The 12214-nt window shown below is 43.6% G+C and overlaps 1 protein-coding gene across 2 annotated transcripts in view; it reads left to right on the plus strand.

The window, feature by feature from the left end:
• LOC147693260 (pepsin A-like) overlaps positions 1-12214 on the plus strand; it is a 126848-nt gene that overhangs the window by 105252 nt on the left and 9382 nt on the right. For both annotated transcript variants that reach the window (XM_086933654.1, XM_086933655.1), the window contains exons 7-8: positions 3805-3949; positions 7435-7533. In XM_086933654.1, coding sequence (XP_086789780.1) covers positions 3805-3949; positions 7435-7533 — 244 coding nt within the window. The remainder of the gene's footprint in view (positions 1-3804; positions 3950-7434; positions 7534-12214) is intronic.

Raw genomic sequence — 12214 nt, forward strand, 5'->3', positions numbered from 1 at the left:
ACTCAATGACAATTCTGGGCACCTTCGGGACTTCTGAGGGAAAAGTCCTGCTGTCCAACCACACTGACCCTGGCTGAGTCCTGCTGACCACCAGTGCGGGCCCTGGCTTAATGGACATTTCTTGCACCTTAGATGCATCCATCGGATGGGTCTTGCTAATCACCCACACTGTCTCACACTGTCTCACACTGGCTCTGACTCAATAGCAATTCTGGACACCTTGGGGGCAGCGAAAGGATGACTCCTGATCACCACTCATGCATACCCTGGTTCAATGACAATTGTTGGTACCTTACCTTGGGGGCATTCAAGAGACACGTCTGCTGACCATCCACACTGGCTCAATGGCAATTCTTGGCACCTTGAATGCATCCTAGTGACAGGTCCTTCTGACCACCCAAACTAGCTCAATGACAATTCTCAGTACCCTGGGAGCATCCTATAAAGGATTCCTGTGGCCCATTTGCGCTGGTCCGGGCTCACTGGCAAATCTTGTCATGTTGGTTGCATCCAATGGACAAGTGTTGTTGATTACCTGCACTGGCTCTGGTTCAAAAGCAATTATTGACCATGAGTGCATCCAAGGGGCAGGTTCTGCTGAGTTACTTTACTGGCCATGCTTCAAATATTTTTCTTGGTAACTTGGATGCGGCCAATGAATGGGTCCTGCTGATGACTCATGCGGGCACCTATTCAAAGGCAATTCACGGCATCTTGTGTACATCCTGGGGATGAGTTTATGTTGCCCACCATGGTGCCCCTGACCCAATTGCAATTCTTTGGTATATTTGTGCATCAAAGGAATGAGTCCTGCTGACCACCCCTGCTGGTACTGGCTCAATGCAATTCTTGGTACCTTAGATACATCCAAAGGATGAGGCCTGCTGACCACCCATACTGGCCTTGGCTGAATGGCAATTCTTGGGACCATGGATACATCCAATGGATAGGTCCTGCTGACCACCCATGCTGACCCTGGAGAAAGGGCAATTGTTAGTACCATGAGTGATTTCAATGAAGGAGTTCTGCTAACCACTCCTGCTGGCTCGATTACATTTCTTGGTAACTTGGGTGTCTTCAAGGGCCAACTCCTGTAGACCACTCTCTCTGGCTCAATGGAAATTCTTACATATATAGGGGTCCCAGAGAGACAGCGTATCAGAAAAGTACGCAATTACTGATTCAAAACCTTTATACAAAATTCATCATATTTAATAAAGCAAACACTGTCATTGAATCACAATGTGCCACTGAATCAATTCTAATCTTTAGACATAAAAAATATATTAAAGCCCCAAGTAAAGAAGGGGGGGAAGAAGTGTAAGATGTGAGATGAAAAGAGGGTATGGTGATTCAAAGAAGAGAAATACATTTCATAATCAAAACAAAACATTCATTATTAATGAAGGAAGGCTATAACTTATTCAAGCCAAAGTTATGATAAAACTAGTACAAAAGTCATTCTACGGTCACACTCATGAATATTACAATGATGGATAGTGCCGGATGACGAGTTAGGTAGAGCCGATGAATGTTTTGTTTTGATTATGAAATTTATGGCTCAATTGCAATTCTTGGTACCTTGGTGCATGCCATGGACAAGGCATGCTGTCCACCCCTGATGGACCTGGTTCAATGGGAATTCTTGGTACCTTGGTGCACCCAAGAGACAAGTTCTGCTGGCGACGTTGGCTGGCCCTATATCAATGGTAGTTCTTGACAAATTATGTGCATCCATGGGGTGAGGCCCTTTGACCACCCTTGCTGGCCCTGGCTCAATGATAATTCCTAGCACCTAGGGCACATCCATTGGATGAGTCCCATTACCCACCTGCACTGCCTCTGCCTTAGTGGCATTTCCTGACACGTTTGGTGCATCCCAGAGACAAGGCCCATTGCCTGCCTGCTCTGAATTGAGCACACTTGTAAGTCTTGGCACTTTGTGTACATGCAACGAATGATGGCTTTTATCCACCCATGCTGGCCCTTGCATATTGGCAGTTTTCTTTATTTACTGTAGAGCATCCAGCAGAGGATGCCTGTTACACACATGTCATGACATTGCATAATGATAGTAACCATATGCTTGTTGCCCACTCTTGATAACATGCTAGTCCTGGGGAAGTGGTTTTTAATTCTTTGCAACTCGTGCACATCCCTTGGATGTTGCCCACACATGGATAAATCCTGGCCTCACATAATGTTAGTATTTCTTGACACCATGGCTACATCCATGGAATGATGCTTACCCACGAACACATGCTTGCTATGGCATAACACTGTTAATTCCTACAATGTTAAGGGCTCTTTAAAGTATGATGGTGCCTATTTCTAGAATCATGTTGGTCTTTGGAAAATGGTTGCGATTCTTGACACTTTGCTTGCATCCTTTTTGCTTGGGAGTCCCAACTATCGAATAATGTTCATCTTGATATATTGTGGATAAGCATGATATGATAACTCCCCCCACCCAAAAAAATGAAATAAGTTTGTATATACTGAATTTTACACACGCTCAGAAAAAAGGAAGTGGAGCAAGTGACATTTATTAATTTGCAAACATATCTCAAGAAACAGAACAGAAAGGTCTTCGCAGCTGGCTGGATTTTGAGGAAAAGGTTGGCCATTGCACATATAAATTCTTGCTTGAAAGCAACAGTAAAATGGGGGGGAGGGTTCCACTACTTCCACCAAACACAGTAAATGAGAGGACCGGTGCACAAGAAACAGACTGCAAATCACCCTACAAATTAACTATGCCCATCACTAGGTCAGATCTCCTGCCATACTAAACATCCATTCTTTAGTATATTAAAGCAATAGCAAAGCCAAAAGCTCTGGATTATCAATTAAACTGCAAGTAAGACCTAGGGACTTTGCCATTGCTCATTTATAAGCATGTCTTTCACTTTGAAGATATGCTTTTTATCTTTGTTTCTTTCAGCACACAGCACAGTAGTGTCTCATACTGATATGTAAGGCTTTGGGGCCACAATAGCTCAAAGGTTCTCAGTGTTTTCTTTCCTCAGTCATTGCTTCTGCAAACCTGTGTGCTGACACTCTGTTATTCCAATAACCTCTACCATATCCAGACTGGGATTAGTCTGTGAGTCGGCTGGTTTCTTGCTCAGGGATTATATGTTGAATCAAATGAGCTACTTCTGAAGGAAGTCAAGAATTGTCCAGGTTCCTCAGAGCCCTCACCCATGATTTAGATCTTCTTGACTGCCCAGCCATGACCATTACTGAGGATATGAGAATGAAAAGGATGCCGCCATTCTCTGACCTGGTTATTGAAGGCCTAGAGTTGCACCCTTTGCATGGATGAGTGTTGACTGAGGTAGTCTTTGAAGACATAACTGAAGCAAGGAGGGATACAGATATTTCTCTTTTATCGCTCAGTGGAGATTAAAGTCTCCAATGAAGACATACTTTTTAATTCAATAAGGGATGTGCTGATGGGTGTTATATGATATGGAACACCCTTTCCATTGCAATCAACAGGCTTTGAAAGCTGGAGTATTTATCAGTGAACTCCTATATCTCATGAGCTTCTTGGAAATAACAGCAAACTCCACCCATGAGTCTGTTTGTTCTGTCCCTGTGGATGATCGGGTATTTTCCTGGAATAATCAGGTCCTTAATCAATTTCTCAGTCTCTCTAAGGACAAGATCCAAGTTGTTTGCAGTAATTAAGTCCAAAATTCCTCTGCCAGTTCGAGTTCATGACTCACAAAAACAAGACTTATGCTCAGCTTGGCTGGTCTGACTTCCCTTGAATTGGTCTCTTTTCTCCCATCTTAGTGTCTCCATGAATGGGAACGTTGTCGCCTGTGATGGGGGGTGTCAAGCCATCGTGGACACCGGGACCACAAATCTTGATGCGTCACCCTCTGGACTCGCAAGTATTGCTAGTGCGATTGGAGCGAGTGAGAACTCAGATGGAGAGGTAAGTATCTAAGATTTCCCAGGTTTGGGGAAGAGTTGACCTACAGGTAGAGGAGATACCTTTGGAGCATTATGGCTTCGATCTATATGTTCTTACAGTGTTGTTGAATCTGTTTGGAGTATTACCCCATGTAGGTTCTGTTTGACGAGTTGTACTCAGAAGCCTCCATCCTCTAGTGTCTTCAGTAATGAGCTTCTTTTGTAATATTTCATAAATGTATTCCCCTTCATTTGACAAGAAATGTGCACTTTTAAATAATGACACCATGCATTTCATTGGTATGCAATCTAAAGTTAGCAAGAACAGGCAAAAATGCGTACCTACCCTGAATCAAGCATGGGAACATGAAAGTGTACAGAATGGGCAGAGACAGATCTACTCCACTGAGAAGATGCCCTGTTTAACCCTCGTTGAGTCTACATTAACACTCTAAGTAGTGCTACTCTCTAGAGCCTGTGACCATGTCATATCATTTTCTTCTTTCTCTGAAGGGTGATGCAATTGCAGGTGCATTTTACCCTCTCTCTGATTAGTTTTTGTGATGCAGTTATCAGCAGGCTTTCAATGAACTGTAAGCCATTTGGAGTACGTCCCATATGTCTTACTGATAGGAGCACGACAGTGTGTTTGAAAAACATCCAGACCCAGATTTACAAGGAGATCCTGTTACTTTTTAATCACAAGATTTAGAAACCAATGAACATCACAATTTGTGTTGGTTTGTAATGCAAAGTATTGCAACACATTGCCTTGTATTATTTTGCATCAAGGGGACATCTCGTGGGTGATGCATGAGTGTTCCCATGCAACCATTTGTGGGTTTTGGTGCAAATCCCCATCTATGATGAATTGCTTAGAAGGATTTGCAGCAATTTTCCTCTTTGAAGTTAGAAGTTGAAGTTAAAGGACTTGTAAAGTGCTCGATCACCGTGCGGTTTCTTGGCACTGAGGACAGATGAACCGCTAAAGCAGAAAGGGTAGGTTAAGCTGGGAAAGCTCGGGTAAACAGAAAAGTCTTGAGGGCTTTGCGGAAGTCAGCGTAAACTGCAGTGGACCTGACGGTGATAGGAAGGGCATTCCAGAAGGACGGTCCCAGGAAGGAGAACTTTAGTCCCCCAGTTTTGGTCTTCCTGAAGCGGGGCACGCACAGTAAAGTTTGGGAGGAAGAGCGTAAGTCTGTACAGGGGACGTATGATTTGATTTTTGCATTGATGAAAGCTGGTGCAGTGCCGGCCAGAGCCTGGAAAGTCAAACAGTCTATCTTGAAGTGAGAGCGTTCAACAATGGGAAGCCAAAGCAGTGCTTTTAGCAGAGGGGTAACATGGTGAGATTTGGGAAGTTTGTAAATTAATCGGGCAGCCTGATTTTGAATAAGCTGATGACGGCGAATATCATAAGCAGGCGTGCCTGTATACAGCACATTGCCATAGTCAAGTCGTGAGGTGACCATGGCCACGAGAATAAGTTTGAGGGCAGTGAAAGAAAAAAAACGGGAAATCCTACGAATGGTGCGAAGTATCAGGAAGCATGCAGAGACCACAGAGCTGATCTGCGAGCGCATAGTGAGCTCAGAGTTGACTTTAATACCCAGGGTTTTTACTGAAGAGGAGGGGGAAGGAGGAGACCCAAGAGAGGGAGGCCAGAAAATAGGGGTCCACGGACTGGAGCTGCCACCCGTAAGAACCAATTCGGTCTTGTCGGGGTTTAACTTGAGATGGTTGCAGTTCATGCAGTCACTGATGAAAGTCATGACAGTTTGGAAGTTACGTATTGAGGCAGGCAGTGAGGAAAGGGTAAAGATCAGCTGGAGGTCACCAGTATAGTTGAATACCGAGACCTCCATCTGTTGAAGAGCGGATATAAGGGGGCAGAGGTAAAGGTTGAAAAGAAGGGGAGAGAGGGAAGAGCCCTGTGGGACTCCACAGGGAACAGTACGTGTAGGGGCCGAAAAGTCTGCAAGCTGAACCGCCTGGGTGCGGTTTCCTAGAACGGAGGTGATCCACGCCAGGGCGAGCCCCCCAATGCCGGCGCCTCTGACACCGTCGAGAAGAATGGAATGGTCGACCGTGTCAAAGGCCGCAGTAAGTCCAGAAGAACCAGCGCTTGGGAGGAGTTGACATCCGCACCTCCTCTAAGCTCATCCAGCACACAAAGGACGACATGTGTGCTGCATTCTACAGCACATAAACAAAGAGGAACATGCCTCAAATAATAATAATAATAATAATAATAAGGGAGTTTTATAAAGCGCCTGGTTACGCTCAGATGGCATGTCCCCGCGCTAAAACAGAAGAACTCATGTCGACAGGATCGTAGAGTCTGCTCGGTTAGCGTGTATATAGGTGTGTTTTTAGCTTCTTCCGGAAGCTGGATTCAGATGACTCCAGGCGGAGGTCCAGAGGTAGGGCGTTCCAGCTCTTCGCCACCAGGTAGCGGAAAGATCTTCCTCCCATGCAAGCCCTCCTTATAGTAGGGACCTTTAATAGGCCTCCATGGGAGGAGCGAAGGGCGCGCGTGGGTACGTACCTGGTGACAAGGTTCTGGAGCGGTGCTGGCGCCTTCCCAGTAAGGAAAGCGATGGCAGGTACAGAGGGTCTTAAATTCGACCCTACTCCTCACTGGCAGCCAATGAAGGGTATGCAGGGCAGCTTTGGAGGCCGATCTTTTGGGAAATTTTAGAATGAGGCGGGCTGCCGCATTCTGCAACACCTGGAGGCGATTTATTGCCTTGCTGGTTGCTCCCAGATACAGCAAGTTGCCGTAGTCCAGGCACGATGTGATGAGGGCATGCACCAGCGTTCTACGGGCTGACGTGGGAAGGAGATCTTGGACCTTCCGTAGACTTTTTAGGACGCTGAAACAGACACCCGCCACACGGCCTATCTGAGGTCCAAAGGACAGGTCAGCATCAAGACAGACTCCAAGGTTCCTAACTTCTTGACAGGGTGTTGGAACCTCACCGAAGCATGGAGGACACCATGCCGACGACCAGACAGATGGGTTCCCTCCTACTATGAGCACCTCGGTCTTGCTGCCATTTAGTTTGAGGCAGTTGGTGGACATCCAGGCTGCAAGGTCTTGCATGCAGGCTCTGAAACTGTCCACCGCAAGAGCATAGTTTTGGTACAGGAAAGGACCCCTTCCTTCTCAAAAACTAGGCTGAGTACAACATGGGTACCCTTACTTCATGGTGCAAGTCTGCCCTCATTGACACATGGCAGCCACAAGTGTATCAGTGCGGGGACACAGTAGGACTGTGCCACGTCTAAGTACATATGCTGCTGTTATGTTCTCTCCCATTCACGAAATGGAGTGGAACGCAGAAACTATACTTGCTGCTCTGAGTTGCGTGAACGATGCCCTCAAATATAATGTGAAGCCGAAATGACACTCTAACATATTTGTACTCACATTGGATATTATTAGCATTTGGACCTTGGCTGGTCGATGACCCTAACACACCTTGTCTTTTCTTTTCACTTTAGTATGAGGTTGACTGCAGCTCCATCAGCTCCCTGCCAGATATTGTCTTTACTATTGGTGGTGTGGACTATTCTGTGCCGGCCAGCTCCTATATCAGTGAGGTAAGAATCCTTCCAGAGAGTGCTGTCTTGGCAGTGCTTGTAAGATCCTTAAAGTTCAAACCTCCTGGATGGAACACCCTAGGGCTGGGATATGGTGGGCGCCATGCACTGAGGCTTTTCACCTCTCCTCTCCAACACATAAATAGCCACAAATAGCCGCAATCATACTGTTACAGTTTGTTTTAGTAATATGATCCCTAAACTGGGAAACACAACAATTTCTTTTTAGGGCAGTTAAACTCTCTTATTCATTATTGAATGGCTGGTGTTAAATGACCGGAAATGATAAGCAGTAGAGTCTGGTGAGTGTGGAAGTGCAAAAAGAAAAGGCCTTGGTGTAATTTCAATTACGCCAGAGTACTCAAAGTACTTCTGCATTAGTATTTAACACAGATTTACTGATAATAACAGAATTACACCTCCTCACACAATTAAGAGTAATTTGGGGGAAAATCCTACTGTGAAAGGATATTTAGTAAGCACCTGCTTGCTATTCATATTTTATTGCAGTTACCACTATTTCTTAGCGCACAATGCATCCTCAAGTCCATGTTGGTAGCGATGGAGCATTTCTGCACTAACAGAATAGCACTAAAGGCACAATTACTCTTCTTCCATAATTCCACATAATCTTTCTGAATTTTGGTGTAACCCCACATGATTCCACTGCATTGAATTACACAAGTTATGCCCAACCCTAGAAAAGATGTGATGCTTTATATTGAATGAGTGAGCTTACAATGCCAGAGAGACTTTAGGTTGTTTTCCTACCAAAAATATTCTATTAAAATGGGGCTAAATGGTGCACTTATATAATACGCGTTTTGTAACAAATTAAAAGTTAAATACTTCAATGTCTGGTAAGAATGCCCTCACAAACTCTTTAAGAAAGTGACACCTTTTTGCACCCTCAATGTGCTCTGACCCCTAAAATATGGTAAAATTGGCTAGTCCCCAACTGTCATTTTTAACTTTCCAGTAAGGCGTTTGTACATGGTGGAAAAATATGTGCAAATGGTGTAGAAAGTTAACTGTATCCCTTGTTGTGCCATTCACCGGGCTGAGAAGGAAAACATGGCTTTAGACATTCAAGTTTAGCTCAACTCTTTTTAACCTTTAAAGTTTTTAACTCTGCAGGCAACCTATGAAAATAATTTTTTTGAAAGGAGGGAATGCCAACTTTTCAATATTATTTAAGTTGCCCCAAGCAGGCCAGATAGCTAACTACATGGTGTGCTGGTATTTAAAAGTGGAACATGTAAACAGTTACTGACTCCCTACAGTGACCAGCCTCCAAAAGCAGTTTTTACTGTTAGGATGGCAGTTGGTTCTATGAAGAAAAACCTAAAGTGCCATTAATGTGTTAATCTATTATCTTTGTTATGGAGTAAGCTTCAGCGTTGGTTTCACCACTGTTTTGACTATTTATTCAAAATTAAATTCAAGGATAACTTTGAATTTTGATAATTATATGAGAAAAGGAACTTTTAAAAGGTACACTTTCCCTACATGAAGCCACTGCATGCTAAATACAATTGGTCTTCCTGCAACTGGCTGGTGAGCCCTTCTTTGCTTCACTAACTCAAAATCAACCTAAGTGAGACCTGTTCTTTTACAACTTAGTGATAAGGGAATCGTGAAAGAGAAAGGGCTTTTGATCCCAGTATACATGTTAGCCTACTGGCATTAGGTTCAGTGGAGGAGGCAGTTAGGTCTCAGAATGAGTTTGGAGTGGTTGTGTTGGAGTGAACTTCTAATTAATTTAAGCACATCCCTCTGTGTGCCACAAGCTCCCTTTAGGGGCAGAAAGACTTTGCTATGTTCGATTTTATTGGAAATGGTACACTGTGGTATAGTTTGTAGTGAGGCAAACAGGATGCGCTACAAATGTAGGAAGGTTTCTGCTTTGGAGTGTTTAGCTCATTGGTCAAGGAGTGACCAGGAGTAATCCCTCCCTACTGGTTAGTGAACTGATCACACATAGCACCTTATCCCAGCTCTGCAGAAATGTTCCTGGACCTGTGGCAGAACACAATGGACTGGTCCTGCTGTCTTTTTCTTGTGTTAAGACTTGTACAGCTAGATCTGCTTCCACCTGAACCTAAGACTTTGAAGTGAACTCCAAGGGCCAGTTGGCTGTCCTCCTGTAAGGTTACAGGGACTTAAAGGTATGCAAGAGGTCTTTTCGTGGAGTGATTTATGGACCAGTTACAACTGAAACTGGACTGGACCTAGCTGGTGACCTTTGCTTCAGTGTGTCTCAGTCCTCAAGTGTGGTCCCTGTGATCCTGGAAGCTTTAGAAGCGGCAAAGAGAAACTGTACCAGAAAGTCTTCCATGAGGGGACTAAGAACAATTTTAGATTTCCAAGTCCTCTGGAGCTTCAGCCTGAACTTACAATGATTTTGCAAGGACTTTTTCAGACACAGCAGCTTCAGGCTTGCCCCGGTGGAAAATTTGGAGCTAAAAAAAACAAGAACAAAACACCACATACAGGGGAAACTCTTGACGTGGTGAAAAAACAGACAAAAAGTGAAGGAGAACCAAAAATAGGTTGAGTAAGAACCCTCACTCACCACCAAGTGGTGACATGCTTCATCACTGGGTTCCCACTGGAAAGACCTAGGGTCTTTCTAGTGTGCTACGACACCTGTTTTGCAGCGGAGCTGGTTGTTGTGAGTGTTGAGGGTGCAAACAGAAAAACCGAATTGTGCTAAGTGAGTGCAAATAATTAAAAAGTGCGTAGTTTTGACAGTCAACTATTTTATTCAAAGTCCAACCAGCACTGGTTAAAAACAATTTAAAGTGGAAACATAGGGTAGGTCTCAATAATGAAAGACACTTAGTCCACTGAGTGAAAAAATGGTCGACATGTTTCTGCTCAGTGAGCCCAAGTCGCTCAGCTTTCATCAGGACCAAAAGGACAGTGATCCTCCGGTGGTATGCACGCGCTAAGGTGCACCCAGCCATGAGGAATAATGTGTGAAAAAGTTAAAATAAAAGGAAAATTGTTCCAAAATATTTACGGCTTAAAGCCGGTTTTGACCCAAGTAGCAAGTTGCTGGGGTCTGTACCTGTAAGAAAAAATTTTATGTTTTGTCAGCACAACTTCTTTACAGTGTTTCATTAATAACAAATAAATCATGGTAATCCTTCACCATAATGACCACCCAAGTGATGAAGTCAGAATCAACGGGCAGTGTCGTTAATTGTGCATAGTAGGGAGTCCTATCAAGTTGTGTTATCATTTAATTAATAGAAACATAATGAGGAGTCCGAACGATAAGTCACATGTATAATGATCAGATGAATTAAATCTATTTTATTCCTCATTTACAAAAATCCTACCCCTTACTTTTATTCGAATTCAAAAAGATACTAGGGTTTATAGGAATTAATGGCTATTTTGCCAAAGGTGCAATTAATTTTAAGAAACATAGAATGTCCAGATGAATTGTGCCAAGCGGTGTGATTACATAAGAAGACTGGGGATCAAGCTCTAACTCACTTTCAGAGGACGACAGTCTCTCCTCATTGGCAAATGCGGTGGAGGGAAAGCTTCACGTCGCGCATCTGAGGAGAGACATCCATAATGGTTTATCTGATTTACGCAGTAGTTGGCATCGTGTGGTCGGGTGTCTAATATTTCAGTGTGCTGCGCTAGTTATTTCCGATAGCAGTAAGACATCTATAACCGTTTGCACAGTTTAAACGGTAATGAATAGCACGTAGTCGGATTTAAAATGTGTCTGTGCATCGCGCTAGTCATTAGAACAATGGGAGAGACGCACTTACATTTACACTGACATCCATAATTATTTTTGCGATTTTAGCGGTACCGGACAGGACATAGCCGGATGTTAAATATGTCCGGTACCGCTAAAATCGCAAAAATAATTATGGATGTCAGTGTAAATGTAAGTGCGTCTCTCCCATTGTTCTAATGACTAGCGCGATGCACAGACACATTTTAAATCCGACTACGTGCTATTCATTACCGTTTAAACTGTGCAAACGGTTATAGATGTCTTACTGCTATCGGAAATAACTAGCGCAGCACACTGAAATATTAGACACCCGACCACACGATGCCAACTACTGCGTAAATCAGATAAACCATTATGGATGTCTCTCCTCAGATGCGCGACGTGAAGCTTTCCCTCCACCGCGTTTGCCAATGAGGAGAGACTGTCGTCCTCTGAAAGTGAGTTAGAGCTTGATCCCCAGTCTTCTTATGTAATCACACCGCTTGGCACAATTCATCTGGACATTCTATGTTTCTTAAAATTAATTGCACCTTTGGCAAAATAGCCATTAATTCCTATAAACCCTAGTATCTTTTTGAATTCGAATAAAAGTATGGGGTAGGATTTTTGTAAATGAGGATTAAAATAGATTTAATTCATCTGATCATTATACCTGTGACCTATCGTTCGGACTCCTCATTATGTTTCTATTAATTAAATGATAACACAACTTGATAGGACTCCCTACTATGCACAATTAACGACACTGCCCATTGATTCTGACTTCATCACTTGGGTGGTCATTATGGTGAAGGATTCCCATGATTTATTTGTTATTAATGAACCACTGTAAAGAAGTTGTGCTGACAAAACATAACATTTTTTCTTAAAGGTACAGACCCCAGCAATTTGCTACTTGGGTCAAAACCGGCTTTA

This window comes from Lissotriton vulgaris, chromosome 8 (assembly GCF_964263255.1).
Source record: "Lissotriton vulgaris chromosome 8, aLisVul1.2, whole genome shotgun sequence".
Lineage (NCBI taxonomy): Eukaryota > Metazoa > Chordata > Amphibia > Caudata > Salamandridae > Lissotriton > Lissotriton vulgaris.